General features: G+C 37.2%; 1 protein-coding gene across 1 annotated transcript; it reads left to right on the forward strand.

Moving 5' to 3' along the window:
* Positions 1–2,021: 2,021 nt before the first annotated feature.
* Positions 2,022–13,004, forward strand: LOC145988245 (uncharacterized). Its single transcript, XM_083123108.1, has 5 exons — positions 2,022–2,217; positions 3,807–3,995; positions 7,160–7,330; positions 10,369–10,686; positions 12,662–13,004. Exons 1-5 carry the CDS (start codon positions 2,176–2,178, stop codon positions 12,797–12,799), a joined length of 858 nt encoding a protein of 285 aa, XP_082979234.1. The 5' UTR covers positions 2,022–2,175; the 3' UTR covers positions 12,800–13,004.
* The last annotated feature ends 10,314 nt before the right edge of the window (positions 13,005–23,318 follow it).

A 23,318-nucleotide genomic window follows, 5' to 3' on the forward strand; every position in this document is an offset into this window, starting at 1 on the left:
TCTCCTAAAATTATCGTCACATAATTCAAGAAGACAAAAACCTAATTTTATCTAGTGTAAAATGAAAACTTTCCTGGTGGGGGGAGTCCACGAGTTACGATCCCCACCTTGAATACGCACTATAAACAATAACAGGTCCGTAGAACATTCTCCGTCTTGCCTCGATAATTATTTATCTCCTTAAATTATCGTAACATTATTGAAGAAGACAAAAACCTAATTTTATCTCGTGTAAACTGAAATATTTCCTGGGGGAGGGGGCTCTAGACACCTGATGCCCACCTTGGATACGCACTATTAACAATAACAGGGTTATAGAACATTCTCCGTCTTGTCTCGATAATTATTCCTCTCCTTAAATTATCGTAACATTATTCAAGAAGTCAAAAACCTAATTTTATCAGTGTAAACTGAAAAATTTCCTTGGGGAGCGGGGGGGGGGTCCTCGAACCACATGATCCCTACCTTGGATACGTACTATTAACAATAACAGGCTTATAGAACATTCTCCGTCTTGCCTAGATAATTATCTCTCTCAAATTATCACCATATTTTTCAAGAAGCCAAAAACCTAATTTTATCTAGCGTAAACTGAAAAATTTCTGAAGGGGGGCTTGAGCCCCCTGATTCCCACCTTGGATACGAGCTGTTACCAATAACAAGGTTATAGAATATTCTCCGTCTTGCCTCGATAATTATTTCTCTCCTTAAATTAACGTCACATTATTTTATTTGACACCACAAGAAACAAAAAATCTCATTTTATCTATTGTAAACCGAAAACTTTCGGGGGGGCTTGAGCCCCCTAAGCCCCCCACTTGGATACGTGCCTGGGAAGCAGTCACGTTTATTACACCCTTACATTTACATACAATATTATAAAGTTCTGCTTTTAGATCTCGCACAATGCCTTTTTCACAAAAAATGGGCAATCTCGCGTTTTTTTATATCAATCAAGCTGTGATATTTTAGATTTCTTCCATTAGTTTTCTGATAATAGTTTTCACAGCTTTCCATAGCATTTAGGCAAGATTTCAGTTGACAAGAACAAAATAATCTTATTTCAAAACATAGAGCGAAAAGAAATCCAATGCGCTTAAGTTAAAACTCCCTTACATTGGAAGGGGTTCCTTCGTAACACGATTTCTTGAAAACCATTTTACACATTTGAATCAACTTTGTGATAAATTGATTAGAAAGGATGAATCTTAAGAGTAAAAGTTGTAACTTTTCCCTTGCTACTATATTTTAGAAGATATTCGTTGTCAAATTTCTCAATATTTGCATAAGGAACCAGCCTTTTCCGTTCCGAGTGTTTCGATGGTGACGTCATGCATCCACGGACAACTGCGCATACGATCTGCGCCGCCGAACGAGCACCCCCTGTGTTTGTCAGTGTAGTGTGTGAGCTGTAAAAGAGTGGTTGTGTTTTCTCACTGGGCCAAAAATCCCGCCAAAACTGAGCCGCTTTTTGGGAGGAGTGCGTTGTATAACTTTCCAAGTGTTCGAGTTTTCTCGCTTGGCCGAAAATGCTGCCAAAACAGTTGCTTTTGGGAAGGTTATGTTGTAGCCTTTTATGACGCAAAGTTGAGTGTGTCAATAATCAGGAAGTAGTGTAAGAGCAAGAATTGTGACGTTAGTTTGACTTCATTCAAGAATGTGATCGGCAAGTTAAGGATTGCATGGCCCCATCGTTCGGTTCTCCAACAAAGGGGACGAGAACACGGCCGTGCACACAAGCCACCACCAGTATGCAGGAGAAACTTCGCAGAATGGACATGCAAGAGAATCCACCGACCCAAAGACAGATGGAAAATCATCTAAATATGTCTTTGGAAACTGTTCCACACCTATGGACATGGGTCAACGGAAATAAAGAATATCACATCTCACTACAGTTAAGAGCGTGATATTTCTACTCGTGTTTGACGTCAATTATCAATAACCAATGTGCGTTCAGTGTCCCTGATTGAACAACCAGTTATGTAAGTAACTTGGTTCCCGCAGTTTGTTATCGAAATCTGCACATAGGTGCTTGTTTTATAGTTTACTATAAAGAAACACGCTTTCTTCTGCTTTTTGAAGACAGAAATGCAAACTTTAACAACTACAAGAAAAAATCTTGTAAATGTATTTCATGAATTCCAGCCACGTTCCAACGTATGAGAAGACAATATGAAAAAACTATTTTTTTTCTATGGAGATGCATTCATCATAGTAAGTTGAACTTATTACGTATGCAATACATTTAAAGTTGGCTTTTGATGTTGATATTAATACTTTATTTTAATACAGGGTGATCTTAATTTTGAATGTAATAAAAGTTCATTTTCGCGGAAGCATGGGAATTGTTCGTACCCGGTGGCACTGTAATTTTTTTCAAATCGTGTTCAAACAGGGTCCTGCTTCAGTAAGAGTTAGAAAATCATGTATTTAAACAGCTACGGTGTTGGAATGTATTCCAAATAATTACTTCCTCACACTACTTTTTTTGTTTTGTTCTTTATTAGGCATGAATTACGTTTATTGCGTTTGGTTTAGTTTGCTATTGGTAGGATTAGTCAACTTTTTATTTATTTCCATTTTGGTTGTTTTACGTCAAAGTTCTGCCTCTTAGGATAATCATGACGATGAAGATGAATGATGAACTTATGGAATGGTACATGGACGATGATACCTGAATGTCTCAACCAAGTTTCGAACCTAGAAACTCTGGTTGCGTAGAGCGTTACAATGATCATCCAGGCACAAAGGTCGGCTGTAACCCAACTGAACCAAACCTAGGTTTCCCTTGCTAACAACCAAATCAAATATAACCTATCATTTTCTAACCGAACCAAACTGAAATTTGTGTATGTGTGTAAGATTTGGTATAACTTTACCAAATGAATCCTGTCCTAGCTAACTGAACCAAACCTGTGTTTCTGTGTGCGTGCGATTTGGTAAGTTTACAAAGTCTAAACTAGTGTTGCCCACGGGACGAGACGGGACAGGCTTTTAAAAATTCGAGACGAGACGAGATTGATCATGTGTCCCTTTGACAAACGAATATTTTCTAGACGAGACAGCATTTCACAGCATTTCCACGAGACGAGACAGGCCAAAGTCTCGCCTCGTGGGCAACACTAGTCTAAACTAAAGGCACGGTCATGAAAATAGGCGGCTGGGCACAATTGCGCTGGTGCCACATGTGGGAAAAGCAAACCGACAGCGGGACAAAAGACGCTGGTTTCCGCGCACTACGTCGACTGGGCTGCGTTGCCTATACCCTGTCCAAGCTAACTGAGGAGCAAGGCCGCGCATAGCGTCAGAGAAGGGAATGAAATCGAGTGGCCAGAGCGAAGCATTCCACGCTACTGGGAAGTCTGGTAACTCCAGTCGCTTTCCCCCACTCCACTCAATTCCGTTCCTCCTACGTGTTCATTGGTGGAGCAGTATCGCGTCACTACTTGCGCAGAGACTTGTTTTCGTTTGCCTGATCCACAGTTAGCTGGGACATAGTATAATTCGAGCGTCATACCAAACTTCCTCGAGCTAATACTGTCATTTTGTATCACATGGATTACAAAGACCAACTCTACAATGAGATCTTTCATTCTCTTAAACCTCCAAACACACGGAGTTGTGCTCCGAACTGGCAATAGCGCAAACTTCTGCCAACCGCCCAATTTCATGGCTGTGCGTTTAGTAGCTGAAACTGTGTTTCTGATTTTTTTTTGTTGTTGTTCTTTTTATGTGGGATATGTTATTCTTGTTCATTTATGAAACAATTTAACATCATTCTTCTCTCTCCTTTTATTTTATAGGCAGTGGGATTTATATTAATTTGCTATGGAGGTTACCTTCAGGGTACACACGGATCTGAACTACAAGCATTGACTTTGGGCGTAAACTATGCCTTGAAAGCGGTAGTTGGGGTTGGGTTTTTCTTAGTAATTGTGGGTGTTCTGGCGGGTTTTGCAGCTAGTAAGTCAAGCGTTATCCTCATGCAGCTTGTAAGTAGACTTCTAATATTCTTAAAGATTACCTAGGTCTGTGAAATATTGGGTGTCCCAGGTAAAAGTACCCCGGCTCAAAGACATTCGTCTATGAGGCAAATAATGGCTTCATTGCACCACTAAAATGGAATGGTCCATTGTAACAGGAACAGTGGTAGATATTCAAGGTCACCAGTACACAATCGCGTACTGGCATCGCACTGCCGTGTTTGCAGTCATATTGATCCGAGCTGGGCTACTTTTAACTAGGACACCCTTTAGTTGATATATGCTTTCAACAGGTCTGAAAATTGTGTTTCTGTAGCAATTACTCAAACGTGAGGGTGTGCACAGTACTGGTCCCCGCTAAACGAAACCAGGTTTCTTTGGTTGAATCCATGCAAGGTGCTGGCATTTCCTTGTTTCCTCTTTCTCTATTTCATCTATTCATCTTCATCGCGGCGGTTCACGCAAAGAAGTACAGTCGTGGACACTTCTGCTTTTTAACATTCCTATTGGAAGTCAAAGCACAGAAATGGAACTTGCCAGTACCATACTGGTAAAGCCTTGTGATCTAGGAATCTTGGTTCAATCCCCGGCTGATTCACACTCCACAAGCGCCCTATTTAAACTGTAAGTCCAACATGATAAAAATTCACTAAAGTCAATTTTATTTTCCTAGATAACGCTCTTAAAGTTAGTTAATTTTTTTTTTTCATTATTTATCCAAGAACTCCGTACATCTGAATCCATATTTAGAAATATCTTAACAGCAATACATGGAAAATTTAGCAAATGATCGGAAGTTATGATTATTGAAAGTGCATCAAATTGAGACAACCTTTTTCATTCTTAAATTCGGACACGCAAATATAATTTATTCTAAGGTGGGAACGCGCATGCGAGTCACAAGGGAAGCAGCACCTTGAGACTGACACAATTGTGGGTCAATAGGACCTCCACTCCACTGACCAGTGAGGTTGGGACACCTAGTCAAACCAGAAGCTTGCCAGTAAACCAAATTAATATATAGATATATAATCCTAATTTACTTTTCAAAGAAACTACACTTTACCAATTACTGAATTTATTTACATCTCAGTTCCAAGAGTAACCGTCACCGAAAATAACACAAAGAGAAGATTCTTATTTTTTTTCATTAATTGAAGATTTTACAAATCTCAAGCATAGTTGGCGTAAAAAGGAAATTATACAAACTTCTGGTTATGTTAAAAAGGCAAACAAAATTACTTAACAACTTCAGTTTTCTGGTAAGAAGCTTGGTACTAAATAACCATAAAGCCAAGAGCACTCTCTTTTCTACTACAGATCCTAATCCATTCAAGATTTAATACAACAGTAACCTGGTTTCAACAACTGGGTAATAATTTCACAAAAAGGTCGAAGTTACAACTGGTATCCAAGATTTTACCAGAACAGAATATATTAATATGTTATTAGTCATAAACTCTATATTCCTGCTTCCATAATCTTTTCACTCTTACATTATGTTCTTTGGAATTCAAGAGGCGTACTACCAACATCAGGATCTAACTCAAAACATTCATAATACAATAACAGGGAAACCATTCTCTACCCTTTATAAAAGCTACTTCAGCCACATACATTACAAATGTCCACGTGGAGTTCTCTTAACATAATAGGGGAACAAATGTCTACCCTTTATAAACGCCGCCGGCTACTCATATCATAAAAGCAGAACAATAGACCACCACTTAAGGAATTTAAAGAAATATATTCGGTCTATAACTTAATGTAGCTATTCCAATAATTTCTACAACAACCAACCAATAAATGAAACCATTAACTTTATCCCAATGTCGCAAGTATTCAGACTCCGAACGGATATGTATCCTATATTCACAAAGATATTAAAGTACACCTTCTGACCAGAAGCGTGCTCTCGGATTAATGTTACCAAAGATTTCAAATTTATTTAATGAACTTCCTGACCAATAAAGTTCCGAAAGATTATTTGCTTACACCTCCAGACCAGGAGAGTGTTCTCGGTTTAAAACAACTAAAAAAAAAAATATTAATAGAACCTCCTGACCAGGAGAATTCCGAGTATATAAAAAAAAATAACTAGACGAGAAGATTGTATGACTTAGATGAACCTAGTTTATTTATCATGATTCAATATCAGTCACACTGACCAGTGCAAACCCCAGCTAAATTTATAATAGTTATTGATTCTTAATTATTTAGGTTATATATTTATTATTTTAGAATTAATTATGTACAAGCACGCAAAATCCCCTTTAGAGACCGTGCTGACCAACGCTAGTCTCCAAAGGTAGCTTCCGGAAAACATCGGACATTGAGTAAGGGAGAGCTGACCAGCCACTCCTCACACAATGCATGCATTCTCCCAGCTCCGGACCCTGACGCGCGAGGTGATTAACTTAAAAATCGGAAATGTAATAATCTTGGCCAACGAATCTCTCCATATTTATAGGAGCGGGATTGAGCAATTCTCTTCCCTTAAAATAAGATTTGGACGGAAAGTTATTTTTAGCCCACAACAATTACCCCTTCCAAAAGACATAAGGAAAGAAACACAATGAAAGCTAAATTTACTGATAAACCCACGCAGCGCCAACCGAAAGAAACGCATTGTTAACACAAAAGAAACAGTGCAAGCTTCAACTTGCTCTGCGTTCTTTATCGCCCGGCAAAAACTGCGTTACAATTTAAGGTAAAAGGTAAAGCGCTCCCCTGTGCTTAGCACTACGCCATGAAGGCGTATAGGGGGTGTGGGGGTAACGCGTTACAATTTAACTAAGAAATATTTATACCTTCTTGAAAAATAAAAAATCCTTAAAAGTACATACACGAGGGCTGTCGAAAAGTAATTTGAATAGCAATGAAATTTACCAAAATTTATCAATCGTAACAGGGTCCCGGGTTCGATACCCGGTGGAGACATATTGTGGTTCGAATCTCACTTTAAACTGTAGATCCAGTCCCAATTAGCCTTTCAATACTTAAGGCAGACTTAAAACAAAAACTGAAACTCAAATTGAAAGGAAGTTAGATTTTACAATAGAATGAATTACTTATTTGAGCACAATTATGTGTAAGACTTAGGAATATTGAAGAAATGTTATTTTGATAATTCGATTTATGTCAGTTGTAACGTCATTCTGTCTGTGTTTCAGTCCATCGGATGTTTGTTATTCGCCCTCATAATGCAAATAGGTTTAGGAGGAATGGCCTTGACCAACAGGATGAGTGTCCAAACCAGGGCGGATAAAATGTACGAAGAAATGAAAGCGAGGTTCAATGATCTGAAGGAGAATGGTGTAGAATGGGGCGAGATGGAAAGGAAGGTAAGTAATTAATATGGATTAAAGGAAATTCTCCACTCGAACAATTCCAATATCAATCGTTGGAAATACGTAACAGTTACGTTTTTGAGAAACGGAAACTGTAATAATTGAGAATGACAGAAGAAAATAAGACACAAGAAATGATTATACCGGTATGTAATATTTAAGGCCGATTGTCGTCAGTGTATACCGTTTCGAACTATGTTTAAGCCTAATTTTATGTATTTGCTTGCACATACTTGTGTGTATGTGAATTTGTGTACATCTAAAGGCGAGAATATGGGTATGTGCGTGTGTGATATAAACTATACTGCTTTTTTTGTGTATTGTGTGTGAAACGGTGAGTATGTGTTTGTGTGTACGTTTATAAATTGTATTCTTATTTGTATTCCTGTTAATTATTAATTATTTTTTATTTTATTATTGATTGATAGACTTTAGTTTATTTTACTTCACGTTTTGTGCCTCTTGGCTAATTTGCGAAGATGGGGATGAGTGATGAAATGATGAAATTAATGGACATTCACAAACAACCAAGCCCGAGCGGGATTCGAACCCGGGACGCTTTTCATTTTATTAGCAAAGATATAAGAAAATATCGAAGGAAATTGTTAAGTGGAAGAAAAGGCATTATAGTCCTAACTTTGCCATATATACCTAAAGCCGGAAGAAGTAAATAATTCAGTTACTTTTTTAAAAATTAGTAACTTACTCAGTTACTTCTTGAAATTAGTAACTGTAACTCCAGAAATATTTTAAATTACTAACTGAATCTCCGCTACCTTTTTAAATAAGTTACTGTACCACGGTTGCAGTAAATCAGTTTTAAATTACTAACTGTTTCTCAGTTACTGTTTTGAAATTTGTAACTGCAACTTATTGTTGCCCATCTAGGCTGTGGTAAAACCACATTGTTGATCGACAACTTCAACCTCCTCCCTGTCTCGACTAATAACAGACATTTGCATGTATTCTCGAAAAGTTTCTCCCGGATACGAACTCACCCTTTCGGTTTCCCGGAAAAATTTCGTTATCTTCCGGAATGAAGAGATTTAGAATTATTATATTTTAATTATTACCTTTCTATTTTCTTTTGGTATGCATTTTCCGACCGAAGAAATTTGATATTGCAAGCCAATCTTAAAATACTCGATCAAAAATATGATTATAAACTTGGAACACACCACTACAAGTAATTCTGCCGGCGCCCATGCTTATGGGTCCCATGAAGTGTAATATCCTTTAACGTGGGTCCCGGACTGGAAAAGGTTGAGAACCACTGTTATAGGGCAATCTACAAACCTCTAATGAGAGATAAATTTCTGAAATTGTAAGAAATAACTCATATAAGTAATTAACAACGTGTACCAAATGGATATTTTTTTGTAAAATTGCTTGTAACTTTGTTTTAAAGAAAGAATTACAAGGCTGTTATATGTGGGACCTTGGGAACAGGGGTCCGAATGCCGACCTCCGTGGAGGAGTGGTTAGCACAGACCCTACGATAAAGTGTGCGTGCACATTCTTCAAACTAACGAATGCTTACATATTATACATAGTTTGAAAGCTCGTTTAATTATCCTCTTGATCATGTAGTTACATTGTAAACATTTTTTTTTGTCAAAGCAACGATAGGCTACCTATTTAAGTTTAAAAATGTGGTCCAGACGCGAGTTCCAAAGGTTCCATGGCTGATTTGGTTTATTTTACTTCGCTTTTTGGAACTTTTGGCTAATCACGAAGATGAGAATGAGTGATGTGATGAAATCGATGAATGGACACTGACAGAGAACACCCATGCTCAGGCCACGATTCGAAACTTGAGCTTTGTAGGTCCTGTGCTAACCACTACGCCACGAAGGTCGGCTATTTGTCGTTACTGTATGTAATGCATATGAACAATCAAAAGTTTGAGACCAACTATTTCCTATAGTAAGTTGTTGAAACAATAATAAACATTAATTTGTTCTAAGCAACATTTCCTAAGCAACTGTAAGCAGCGGTTACCTTTGGTACCCCTGTTACTAAGGTGGCCCATATGTAAAGATTTTGTAATTCTTTTTTTTTAAGTTACAAACGGATTTACAGTTGTTAATTGGTTACAGAATTTTTTTCTTTTTTTAATTTAAAAATTTATATTTCATTAGAGGTATGTAAATTGCCTTAGAAGCTTCACTATGGCCGCTTTTGGTCCACCTACCTTATGAAGCTATATTGAATGGAGGTGCATCAATGTGTTTAAACCTTCTATTTCTTCCTCCTTCCACTTACTTAAAGTTGGCAAGCCTTCACGCACGGCCATGAAAGTAGGCGGCTGGGCAGAATTGCGCTGGTGCCACATATGGAAAAAGCAAAGCGAAAGTAGGACAAAAGTCGGTGGTTCTCACACACTGTGTGGCAACGTCAACCGGGCTGCGTTGCCTAGTTCGAGCGTCAGACCGACCTCTCTCCGGGGCACTTTTGAACTGTATCATCCCTGAGCTTGCGAAAAAATACTGTCAGTTTGTATCACATGGATTACAAAGACCAACTTTACAACGAGAACTTTCATTCTCTTCAACCTTCGAACACACGGGGTTGTGTTCCGACGTGGCAACAGCGCGAAATTCTGCCACCCGCCTAATTACATGACCGTGCTTTTAGGCATGGTAGCATAAAGGTGGGGGGCACTTTCAACCCCCCCCCAAATTCCTCAAGGCTATATAGATTACATATAAAAATATATTGTTGTCATTCTTTCCTGCCAATGTTTATATGAAGTTGGAGCTTCTGCATTCAGAGTCAAACCCCTCCACGAATGTCTTGTAAACTCCCGTTGTGGTGTTGTTTGATGAAGTGATTTTAGAAAACTAAAACGAAATTCTTAACTTTTTTCACGCAAGGACAAGAGCATCCTTACAAGACCAAAATCGTATCCATTCCAGCAAGATGCACAGTATCTACGAAAGTCGTAGTATTTGACAAATTGGAAAAAAATACATTTATGTGATGAAAAAGTGTTCTTAATGTAATACATTTTCGATTTCTTCTTTCGTCAGAATCACTGTTGCGGATTGGACAGTTTCAGTGATTACGGCTTATTTGGAAAGTATGCACTAAATGGCATTTTGAACGCTCTCAAATCTGCCCTGGGCAAAATTCCTGTATTGGGTAATTGGCTTGGAGATCTTCTGACCTCAGCCACGGACAGAGTCAACGAAATAATAAACTTCAAATATCCCAAGACGTGCCTGACGAAACCTGATGACGTCAGCAGCCCACCTTTTATGAAAGGATGCTACAAAGTGGCCAAGGACTTGATCGACAAAGCTGTTTTGGTCGTTGGAGCGTTTTCTATTGCATCGTCAACAGTTACGGTAGGTGTTTCCATGCTCGAATTTAGTAATTTCCCTGATTTGCAATTAAGTATTTGCAGTGGGACAAGTCCGACAAACAAGAAAACTAGATACTGAAATCCACTGTGCGAAATAAGCTTTTTGCTTTGGGGAGGGAGCACTCGGTGGCGAATTTGTGATTTCATTTTTGTAGGTAGCTTTTCTGGGTATGCAAATTTGTATATTGTTTTACCAGTGAGTAAACTTAACTATTGTCTTGCGGTTGTAAGTACGTTACAACATTGTTACAACATTGGCTCTAACCTAGGTAATTAAATCTCATGACAAAATGTACACGTGGCCACGGTGGCTCAGTCGGTAACGCGTCTGACTACCATGCTCAAGTTCCCGGGTTCGATCCCCGGCCGGTTCAAATCCGGGAACTTTTCTAACGGCCTCGGCGCCCATCCAGCGTCGAATGGCATGGGTACCTGGGGGAAACCCTGGGGGGTAAAGGCGGTCTGGGGCGTGATGCTGATCACATCACCCCCACTCATGACCGGATCAAGAAAGTGTGGGGCGTTACCCCCACACCCCTATACGCCTTCATGGCGTGGTGCTAAGCACAGGGCAGCACTTTACCTTTTTTTTTTATTATTATTATTTATCAAGTTTCTATCCTACTACAAGTTTCTTTTGAACACTTTATGTAAAATATCAGGACTAATCCATGAAAATTTAAGTGGAAGTGGTGAGGTTGTTTAGCTGCAGAATGGTGTTCTCTTAAATCCAGAAGACTCCATACTTTTCGGCAAGAAATTTTTGATGACTGGACCATTAATGGACACGGACGCTTTCAATCTAATTTTCTTTGAGGGGGATAAAATCATGCCTGGGAGGGACAAAAATAATTGTCTTTTGCCGGGGATGAGATTTTTCGTGAAGGGGGGAATCCCCGACACCCCCTCCCCCTTCCGTTAATTCGCACAGTGCTTAAACCAAGATTTGTATTTCTGTGCTATTAAGGCACTGTGCTCTTTGCTTGGGGGTGGGGGATAATGCCCACACACTGGCGTATTTTTGTTTTTATTTCTGGAGCTTTGCTTTTGTGGGTAGCTATCCAAATTTTTGTATGTTACCAGTCAGTCAATTAAGTACCTTAAAACATTGGTTCTAACCTGGGTCATTGGATGTTATGAAAACATTTACACGTAATTTAGAAACACTTAGTTTATTTACATTATAAAGAATTCGAAAACTCATGCACAAAAAAGATCTATCGAACTCGTAACATAGAAAACTTGACCAAATTTCTATTGCCAAGTTCAAACTTAATGTTTATTTAACCTACCTTCAAATTTCTTGTGAACATTTTAATACACGTAAAATATGAGCACTACTCTATGAAAACTCAAGTGGAAAACAGTCTGCTGTTGTCTCGGCTCGATAAGGTTGGTCAGTTTCAGAATGGTGTCTTCTATCCAGACGATATATCGCGATATTGAAAAAATATCGTCCAGGCGATATCAACTAGATGATATATCGTCACGATATTTTAGCGATATATATCGTGTGGGCGATATATCGTCACGATATTTGACGTTATATATCATGAGAACGATATATCGCCGATATCACGATACGGAAAAAATATCGTATCGCATCGTCTGTGACGATATATCGCGATATCAAATTTTCGATATCGTTCATCCCTAAAAAGAACTAAACACTCAAAATGCAGTTATCTGCGAAATAAGCACTTTTGACGAACATAGGTAAAAGAAAGCCTAAAATTCGTCAGCCTAATTAGGGCATATATTATTGCGTAACATTATAAAAGAAATCTCCGAGTTTGGCTCACCTAATGTATTTTTTTAAAGGTTGGCGCCACTGAGAATGAGAATGAGACAGGCATGTGAAATTCGAAACGAGACGCGATTTCCCATTGAGGAAACCAATGTGTGTTCTCGTCACGCTAGTCTCTGAAGCTTAAGCATACCTTATTGGTTCTTTGCAGATGTTGATGATCTGTCTGGCATGTCAGTTGATTACTGACATAATGAACCCTCCGCCTGAGGATCAAAGGTATGATGTTTGGGAAGAAGAGGAACGGGAAGAAGAAGATGATGAGTCTGAGGATGAAGATGATGACTGATAATTAGTTTTGTATTCATCAAACACTAAGTTACAATTGTATGGAATATGGTATTTGAAATTTGATAGAAATTCCGATTTTCTATGAAAAAAAGAAAACTTCGTGCAATTAAAAACAGTACGAATCTTGATAATTTTAAAAAACGTTTGTGGTATTCCATTCGTATATACACTGTTTTTAAATCGTATGTAGTGCAATAAAATAACATTTCGCAACACTATTCTTCATTATTTGACGTTTTGTTCCAAGTCCACTTGTCAGATAGACTAATCGGAACTGGATCTACAGTTTAAAGTAAGATCCCAACCACCGTGTTCATCCACCGGGTTTCGAACCCGGAAACACTTGATTACAAAGCAACAAGGTTATCACTACGTCATCGGGTAGGTTCTATGCTTCATTATGTTTATTGCCAATTACTGTAACACGTATGTTATATGGATTTAATTGTTTGAGTTTGTTTCTGTTTCAAGTCCACTTTATGTATAGATGGGCTAATGGGGACTAGACCTACAGTTTAAAGTGGAATCTGAACCACTGTGCTATGTGCCTCTTCCTTGTATCGAACCCTGGAACCGTTGATTACAAGGCGACGACGTTACCACTACAGCATCGTGGTTATATGGATTTGAATGGATGTACTTTGTGAATTTTGTGCAATGAAAAATTATGTTTAGATAAGCTAATGCTATAAAGGACAAATAAGTAAAGAACTATGTTGTTTGGTACTGGAATTAATAATTATGATTGTTATTTTTTCCAAGATCATGCAGTCAATATAGAGTTGTTTTAAGGAATCATTGAGGAGCATTATCGGAGGATAGCCTCTCCTGCCTCTAACCCTCGCTGGGCTGGAGGCTTTCAAGCGCACGCTTTTCAAATGCAGTATAGTGCTGTTCAAAATAAATCTTAGACTGAAAATTATCACAGACAATTGCGTTGTTTTTTTGTTTGTTTTTTCATCAAAGTATCGTGCTCTTGCAGGAAAGGAAATTATGATATCCGTTCAAAAAAATTGTAAGAATAAGATGAAAAAGCAAATTTGAATTTCACCAAAAAATACTATTTGCAGAGCCCCTGTGGCCCCCGCAATGAAGAATTCAAAATGTAGTACTGTTATGGTTCCATGACCGTACAAGGTTTCGTTGATAAATGTTCAATAGTTCATAACCAAAAAATGTAATTTTATTACGCAATGTTAAGAAAAAGCATGATAAGTGCCGTAAAATAATTTAGGCAACAGTAATCAGGTAAATTTTGTAGGTTGTGGGGATATAGTATATGTCCTGTTACAAAGGATTCTCCTCAATGTGCTATAAATAGTAGTCAAACAGAAATTAAGTGTGTGCTGTATTGCATCTTCACTTTTTCACACAATACAGTAGAATTAATTATGTACTTTCTAAGATGGAATAATTATATGTAAATATATTTGCAGATTTCCATTACTTTACTGTATCATACAACCATACTATGTAGCATGTCCTCCATATTTTACGTTAATTTCTTAAACTTATACTTGGCTACGAAAATTTCCACACAATTTACGATAAGAGCATACCAACATCCTTGTCCCAAAGGATAGAAGATTTGTTCCATGTGATTCACAGCGAGAACTATATCCACATCACATGCAGACTGGTAGCTCACACCGCTCCTAGATGCCCTTATAATATCTAAGACCCACTTGTTCATAATGCTACTATCACGTAGCCTCCTGAGATGAGATAGATCCTTTTGAAACTGCAATTCCACCCATTTGGAATTGGAAGTTCTCATCCATGACGTGGAACGGAGAAGAACAACTGGGACAAGTCTGCACCTTGTAAAATTCATATTCCATGTTGGCTCTGTATAGTACTACTGCAAATTCATCACCATTGGCCAGGTTCCTCACCAATTCTTCATAGTCTCCATTCACTTGGAAACTCTTGTGCAGAGAGCAAGGCACTGGGTCCGACTTCACGTTCAGTAATCTCATGTACTCTCAGAGGAATTCCTGACAGTGCTAGTTCTCCTAGAGTGTCTATAGCGGAGAAATATTTCGGAGCAGTCAGAATGCTCACTATTCCTCCTTGGTACACACTAGCAACAACAAGACTGTAATACACCCAGAAGAGTATTACAATTCGCAAGGAGCTGTTCCTATGTAGGGAAATTGATGTCTCAAGAAAGGCTCCAAAAAGTCAAAGCAAGATATATCTGGTTCCTGCTCTTTCTGAGAAGGGGAATAGAAAGCATCGTAGGAAAGTGACAATGAAGTTGGAATCATTTTACCCAAAGGTACCAAGATCGTTGTACTGCTTGCCAGGATGTACTCTGTGTCTGTGTACTCTACCACCTCATACCGTTCCCGAAGAAATGCCATGCTTTGCATATGCCATGTCTACTTCTTTCCTTACCAGATCACCCATCATGTATACCCATGTCTTGTTTGGTGACCTTTGGTCGTTTCTGCCAATTTTTTCGTGAAACATTGCAATATCAATCTTATAATTCATAGAATTTTTCAATGCTTCGTAAATATTCATGAAAAAATCACCTGATTTGATCACTCCAACGTCTTTCCAAATAGCAATGACCGGAAGGAAGTTATATTTTTGGCTAGTTGCCTTCAACTTGTATCCGTGAAGATTTTCCGTTTTTGAAGACGCGTGTGCTTCAGAGTGACCCATTTTTATCATCCTGTAGGTTTCGTAGTGTTACATATTCACTGTGCGTTTCATGCAGAAATGGATTGAAACAAGTTGCAAGTACCTTATTATATCCAGCGTCGAGGAAACTATTAACAGAACTGGACTCTAGATCTGCCATAACTAGTGATATTTTGAGAACATTTCTTTGCCAAAGATAAACTGGGTCTTTGCCATTGAACCGAAAGTTCTGCAAAGGAACTATCTCAGAATATAGTAAAATGATTGCATCATCGTCTCTGACTACTTGATTCGCTTTTGTAATGTCCTGTTTGCAAAGAGTCGCTTGTGTAAATGCCAGAATAGGCAGTCTCGCTATTCTGATGAATATTTCAAGAAGCAGGTAATTGTACTCATCATCGCGTGCAAGGAAAATAGTAACAAGTTTAGATTCTGGAAAGTGTTCGCTAGCCAGGGCAGAAATGAATTTTGACAACTGGCCGGAAATTTTCTCATGGCTATATACTTGTAAACGGGAGGTTGTTATGCTGCCATTTACAAACATAGAAAAAAGCATGCAACATTTCAATGAGGCAATACTCTTCATGATGCAAGAAGTTCTTCGAATGCTTGATATTCAGCGAACAGCTTCTCCAGTGGCGTACGCAAGGGGGGGGTTACGGGGTTTAAACCCCCCCTTGAGCTTGTGAAATATTATGAAAAATGTTGAAAAAAATTAAATGGCCAATTTTTCACGTCAAAGCTCTGGGACAATAATATTACTATTACTACTTCTAGTACTACTACTACTACTACTACTACTACTACTACTACTGCTACTACTACTAATAATATAATAATAATAATAATTTGAATTATTATTTCCATGCAGCATGGAGAAAAACACAGCATTCCAAACACACGCGTCTTTCAGAGTGATGTCTTGAAAATAACCACGAGTTTATGAGGTTAGGTTAGGGTAACTATGATTTAAAACAGAAAAAAATTGTTTTCTATCTCAGTTGCAACAATGTTCAACACACTAGCGTACGCAGGATTATTTTTTCGGGAGGGCTGGAATAGTAAATGTGGATAGCAAATGGCTTCGATTTGGAGGGCAGGATGCATAATAAAATATTTCGTATTTTTGGAGCTTTTCAGTCTATTAAAATTGTATTCAAAGACAAAAATGGTAATCGGGATTCACTTTAAAAGAGGTTTCGCATTTACACATTTTGATTTTCTTAAAGTTCTTAACGGATTTTTATTTGAAAATTCTGAATTTATCAAAATTTCGGTAGGGGCTGGAACACCATCGGCCATCCCTCTACGTACGCCAGTGTTCAACGAACATGTATTTCTTTTGTGTGTGAACAATGAGAATTAACTAAATAAAGTTATTGGTACGTTGTAAGAGGCTAATGTATAGACAAAGGCTAGGCGGACAAGAATACAGTCACCGGTTCGCCTTCCCATTGTATTGTTTACGGCAGCACGTTTGAAGGTCTCTCTTTAAAATGTCTCACCTTGTTGACTAGACAATTATTAAAACGACAATAAGCTTAACTATTGTAAAATGTTTTGTTGGTAAGAACAGCGAGATAATCCAGATGTGAATTATCGAGGACATTCATGCGGGGAAAAAGCAGGAAAAATTTCAACCAATTTCGGGAATCGAATCCGGATCTCCCGCGTGATTGTCACTTGTCAGACACTCTACCGACCAGACCACCGCATCTCCTTGGATGAGTTCCATACTTTGATTATTTCAATTTATTTTAATATATTTTCTTGTATTTATGGATCTTCTTCACCATTGAAATGTCTCACCTCGTTGACCAGACAATTATTTCGTAACAAAAAAACAAAACAATGCTCCCAGGATTTGATAAAAATCGAATGACTAGAAAGTAATTTCGTTCCATTGTTTTCATAAATACTATATTTATGTATATCTCTACTACTTAATAGTAGTAGTAGTGGTATTTGTAGTATTATTAGTATTAATTCAGCTAATTAATTAATTATAAGTATTATTAATTAATTGTGATTATTATTATTTAATTAAAGTATAATAAAACAATGGTAATGTGAATTTGGAAAAAAAGTTTTAGAAATAACACCCCCCTTGATGAAATCCTGCGTACGCTACTGAGCTTCTCCCACAATTCATTGCGCGAAAGCACGTCCGCGGCCATGATTCCGGCAAACGTTTCGCAGCACAGACGGAGCATGTTGAAAACACGTTTGATAAACATTGCGCTCACAGCTCTTGTGGCAGTGATTCAAGGTACAAATATAACGATTATAAACCAAATGTACACTTTCACATTAGATTATATACCAAACGTAGACTTCAACAATGACCAGAGTATCTAAAAAGCTGCAATTTTCCACAAAACAACGTTGTATAAAGCTATGTAATATACGAAAAAGAAATACAGAACTATGGAGCCTGTTTCTCATGGAACCAACCGGACCTATCCGATAGTGTAGTGGCTAATGCTATCCCCTTGCAATCGAAGGATCCGAAATTCGATTCCAGCTGAAGAAAATTAAATATATAGGCTATATATATTTTTTTTTAAAAAAAAAAAGTGAATTAAAACAAACTTTGTCTAGTGAAAATGATAATTTATAGAAATGTTCCGAAATACAAAATTGTGTACTATATTTTTTAAGGCCGTAACGTATCACTGTCACTTTTCGTATGAGTATTGAGACAGGCATAGAAGATATGCTGAAGAAGTATATACAAATATACGCATAGAAATTTTACAATAAAATATACGCAAAGGATTATTTAAACTATGAAAAACAGGCAAAATAAGCCGAAACATTTCGAATTTTGTTCTTCGATTACAGGAGTCTGACTTTTTTGGGTTTGTTAATATTTAAAAATTTGATAACAAATTAGGAGACAGCCAGACATTGAAATATATAGGAACAAGACCATAATATATTACAGATAACTAAACGAATTGGTAGGTTTCAAGAAAATTAGAAAATGACAGAAAAATAATAATGTAATAATAAACAGTTAGAACTGTTTAAGATAATGGCAGAAAATAGTAAAAAATAAAAGTCATCTTCATTCAAAATACACATTCAGGATGATAGGCTAATCCAGTATGACTGTGCACGTGATAAACGAAAGTGAAGAATAACGATCTTTCATGAGGCAAGTCATTTGTTTAATTCTTCCACAAATATTAGCAAATTTGGAGAGTGGTGTTGAAAAAAAATATTGTTACATAATTTCTTAAATGGAGGAAGTTAATTATTTATCATGACACTGTACCGAAATTTGCAAACTGAACATCGTGTGGAAATGTTTATGAAAAATTGCTTTAAAACAAATATGAAACAGCTGACAAAAACGAGTACCTAAATATTATAGCAATCTTGTAACTTCAGTGAAATGCAACTTCGTGTCATTAATCATCAACTCTTACCATGTTTTCATCACCGTCTATGTGAAATTTAATCTTAATACAGTATAATTCACAACAGCAATTTTTGCTTAGTTGTGAGTGTGATTTAAATGCAAACGCAACGAAATAAATTTCTAAGCGCTGTGTTGTCCTTCAAACTATGTATGCGTGATATGAAACTTGCATGACATCCATTAGCTTCTAATGATTAGTGCTTTGTGGCTCAGTGAATGGGCGTTTATCGTCAGTATTGTCCTTCAAATTATGTATATATGATAACTATCTGGCATGCTATGTCTTCGATATTTGCCACATTTTGCTACGGGTCAAATAAGTCAAATAATTAGAAGAGAATAGAAATAAAAACGTGAAAGAAATCTTTATTTATTCATTTGTTGAGAAAATTTCAGATACAGCACAAATGGCTATTTTACACTGAAATTTTCAACAATGAAAACAGCATAATTAAGAAATAACAAATAAAACAAAAAAGATTATCAAAACTAAGCGAAATATGGCACTCTTTGACACTATTTACTAGAATCCCTGGATGTATAACTGACATCAAGTCATAAATCCAGGGACTCTGCTACGAGGGTCACTATTTATATTTTGAGCCTAACAATGAAAAAACAGGAATTTGGCATTGAAAACTGCTTTATTGTTTTTCGAAGTATTCTCCTTTATGGTCAATACACTTTTTCATTCGTTCGAACCATTTGTCAAAGCAGTTTTTCCAATCTTCTTGAGACACCTCCATAATATGGTTTTTGAACGCATCAACGACGTCTTACGCCGACGAAAATCGTTGTCCACGCAATTTATTCTTGACATTCGGGACAAGAAGAAGTCATTGGGTGCCAAATCAGGACTGTATGGCGGATGACCCATCAATTCGATTTTTTGACTGTTCGTAAAGTCGGTTGTTAGACGAGATGTGTGACAGCTGGCATTGTCTTGATGAAGAATGATCCTACGGCGTTTGTTTGTTTTCCGTATTTGACCGAAGACCTCTGGCAAACAAATTGCTGTGTACCATTCAGAGTTGACCGTTCTACGTTCCTCTAAAGGCACAGTTGCCACATGACCAGTTTTCCCGATGTGCTTCGAGCGCGAACAACTTTTGTTGGATTGGGTTCATCTTGAAACACCCATACAGTCGACTGCTGTTTACGTTCCGGCTCATATGCATATATCCATGATTCGTCACCTGTTACAATCTTATATATGTCTTTTGAAGCACCACGATTGTATTTATTGAGCATTTGTTTGCACCAATTGACGCGGGCGTCTTTTTGAGTTTTTGTCAAATTGTGTGGGATCCAACGAGAACATACCTACCTTTCTCACAGCTAAATGATCATGTAATATTTTATATATGCTGGTGGAACTAATGCCTATGGTTGCCTCAATCTCACAGCATGTCACATGACGATCTTGCAGTATTAGGTTTTGCACAGCATCAATGTTTTCTTGAACAACAACTGATTTTGGACGACCTTCGCGAATCTCGTCGGTGAGCGAATGGCGGCCACGATTAAATTCGTTATACCAGCGTTTCACAGTGGCAAAGGATGGAGCTCCATCGCCAAATGTGGAAGTAAGTTGATCGATGCACTCTTGTCTTGATAATCCACGTCGAAAATCGTAAAAAAATCATCGCACGAAAATGTTCACGAGTTAATTCCATTTTATTGTTGTCGCGCAATCTCCAAAGCAACATAAACAACACAAATGATGCTATTGACAAAACATTTGAAGTACGTTATGGTCAATAATGCCAGACGATTCCGTGCAAACGTCAAATCGTGCCTAACTTCAATCAGTGTTGCCAAGGCTCAAAATATAAATAGTGACCCTCGTATTTACAAGCTTTTGTTGAAGACCGAAAGGCCTGGTCTGAGGAGAATATATCAACACTTGATGGAAGGTTATTAAATTGAGTGGAAAGTCTGTAGAAGAGGAATCTTTCTTGTTCCTGTCTAGGTTTTATTTTATATAAAATATATAAAATGTTGTTTTCCTGTCGCCAGAATTACGTATAAAATTAGATGAGGCTGAAGGAGGAAGTTGACGATCGAGTGGATTTATGGAATCTCAAACGAATGTGTCCTGATACACACATATATCAAAGGAAGCACGTTGAAACCCAAAGAAAATGAATGATGTATCCTGAAGACGTATCCATGGGCATAATGAAAAACAGAACTGTAGTCAAATAAAAGGAACAAATAGAGTTTCAACATCAGGATTGGGCAATAAAAAAAAAATAAAAAAAAAATAGACAGCGAAAGGGTTCAGTTTGAAACAGCAAGTTTATTTCCCAACCTATTAGGTTTCTTATATATAACTCTCATATTTATCTTGATGTTTCGCCAGTCGTGAGATTTGGAATTTAGTAGAATTATTACGTTTCGAAGTAAGTAATACGTCTAGGAAAGCGCGAAAGGGTTAAGCTCAAACGATTACCTATGTCGATATCTTAAGCTTGAATTCCATAATATCCCTCCCACTAATAAATGACTGAAAACCTGTGTTAAGTTTTATACTAATTTAATCATCTGCAACGAAATTACTCAACTCGATAAAATATATATTACAAAGTTCGATATCTGAATAGAATGTGTAAACTTACTGAAACTTACATGACACATATTTGTTTCCCGAAATTATTCCGCACATTGAATCAGATATTGTATTTCTAAATGGCTTGGCTGGCAACCATTCGTAAAAAGTTGATTCATATATACATTTTTAAAACATTTTCGCAAAAGAATATGTTACTTTATGCACTAACTCTTGTATTAAAAACAAGAGTTATAATCTTGAAATATTAATACTTTTTTTGTTTTTAGGAGTGGGGAGTTAATGTAATTTTTCATTAGAATGACAAAATGGATTTCTGTCGCTGTACTTTTGCTGTTGACGCGGTTTATTGGAAAACCGGTCTTTTCCTTCTGCTTACGTTCGATTCGTGGAAGAAAAGGTGGCATATTTGAAATACGTAGACTGACAGGACGAGATATACTTGTAACTCTTTTGTATTTTTCATTCCTCATATTTTTCGCTATCTACCTTTTCTGTTTTAATACCTCTTCCTTCGTGTTTACTCATCTCATGTTGACCATTTCTTTCTCTATATTTTCTCTCCCATTCTCTGTCAGTTTCTTCTTTATTACTTCTCTCTATATATCTTCTACTATTCTTCTTTCTTCTCTCTCTCTCTCTCTCTCTCTCTCTTTCTCTTTCCATTTTTATTCAATATTTCTTTTTGTACCTCTCTCTTGTCTATTTCCATCCTTATCTCTCTCTCTCTCTCTCTCTCTCTCTCTCTGTGTGTGTGTGTGTCTTTATTAATCCTTTTTCTCATTCTGTACCTTTCCTTTCATGTCGGTGGAGGCACATAGTGGTTCAGATCCCACTTTAAACTGTAGGTCCAGTCCCGATTAGCCTTACTGTGCATAAAGTGGATTTTAAACAGCAATTCAATCAATCAAAAAATCCTTTCATGTGTCTTATTCTATTCCCTTAAAACACGCCCTTTCTTATGATGGCATGTTCACATGATGCCAATATAGATCTAACTTACCCATGTAAGAACTACTCAAAGTATTGTGGTATTGAATGAATGAGAGTTCCATACATTTTAATACGTCACGTTCCGAAGCAATGTTTCTGAATATCAACTGCTGTGAATTATTGACAATAATAAAATGTATGTGCAAATCTTGCAGTGTATTCAAAATCCACATACGTCAAACTTAATCAGCTCCCCTGAAAAGTTATTGTAAATAGACATACGACAACATAGTATTCAACCGGCGATTTGTTTAAAAATCTAAACAATGACAATCATAGAATTCTTTGACATAGCCTATATTGTTTGTATTGATTGTGTTTAACTTTTTCTGTATTTATTGTTGCGTGACATTATTGGTGTATTGTTACTTGGTTAATATAATTCAAAATATAAACATTATAAACGGTAGTATATAAATATATCAACTGCAACCAAATGTCATTCCAAGCAGGGCCGGATTAAGGTGGGGGCTATTGATGCTGCGGCATTAGGCCCATTCCTGAAATAGGCCCAGATGAAAACAGACGAGAATTTTCCGAAAGCTATACAGTTTTCTTTTGCTATGTTAACCTGAAAATAAATCTTAGAATGAAATTTGGAGCCCCAATTTCGGACGCCTAGACACAACATTACTTATTATACAGTTACTATTATTCTTTGTGCTGTGACGTAACTATAAGGTCATTGTGTTTATTGTTCAGCAAAGATTTCAAGCATCAGGCCCAATTTCGTCTTAATCCGGCCCTGATTCCAAGGCTTGTTGGAAACCATAAAACTACTTCAACTCATTCACGAAGGTTGATTGGTAGTTGTGATGAACTCAGTTCTATAAAATATGTATTGTAAGTTAAGAAATTTGATTTTAACAGTGT

This window comes from Lepisma saccharinum, chromosome 5 (genome assembly GCF_977018435.1).
Source record: "Lepisma saccharinum chromosome 5, izLepSacc3.1, whole genome shotgun sequence".
Taxonomy (NCBI): Eukaryota; Metazoa; Arthropoda; class Insecta; order Zygentoma; family Lepismatidae; genus Lepisma; species Lepisma saccharinum.

Bases quoted from the DNA above. Each gene is read 5' to 3' on its own strand.
- LOC145988245 (XM_083123108.1), top strand. From the start codon at position 2,176: ATGAAAAAACTATTTTTTTTCTATGGAGATGCATTCATCATA. The intron at 2,218-3,806 runs GTAAGTTGAACT...TTTATTTTATAG, and splicing joins ATGGAGATGCATTCATCATA to GCAGTGGGATTTATATTAAT. The intron at 7,331-10,368 runs GTAAGTAATTAA...TTCTTTCGTCAG, and splicing joins GGGGCGAGATGGAAAGGAAG to AATCACTGTTGCGGATTGGA.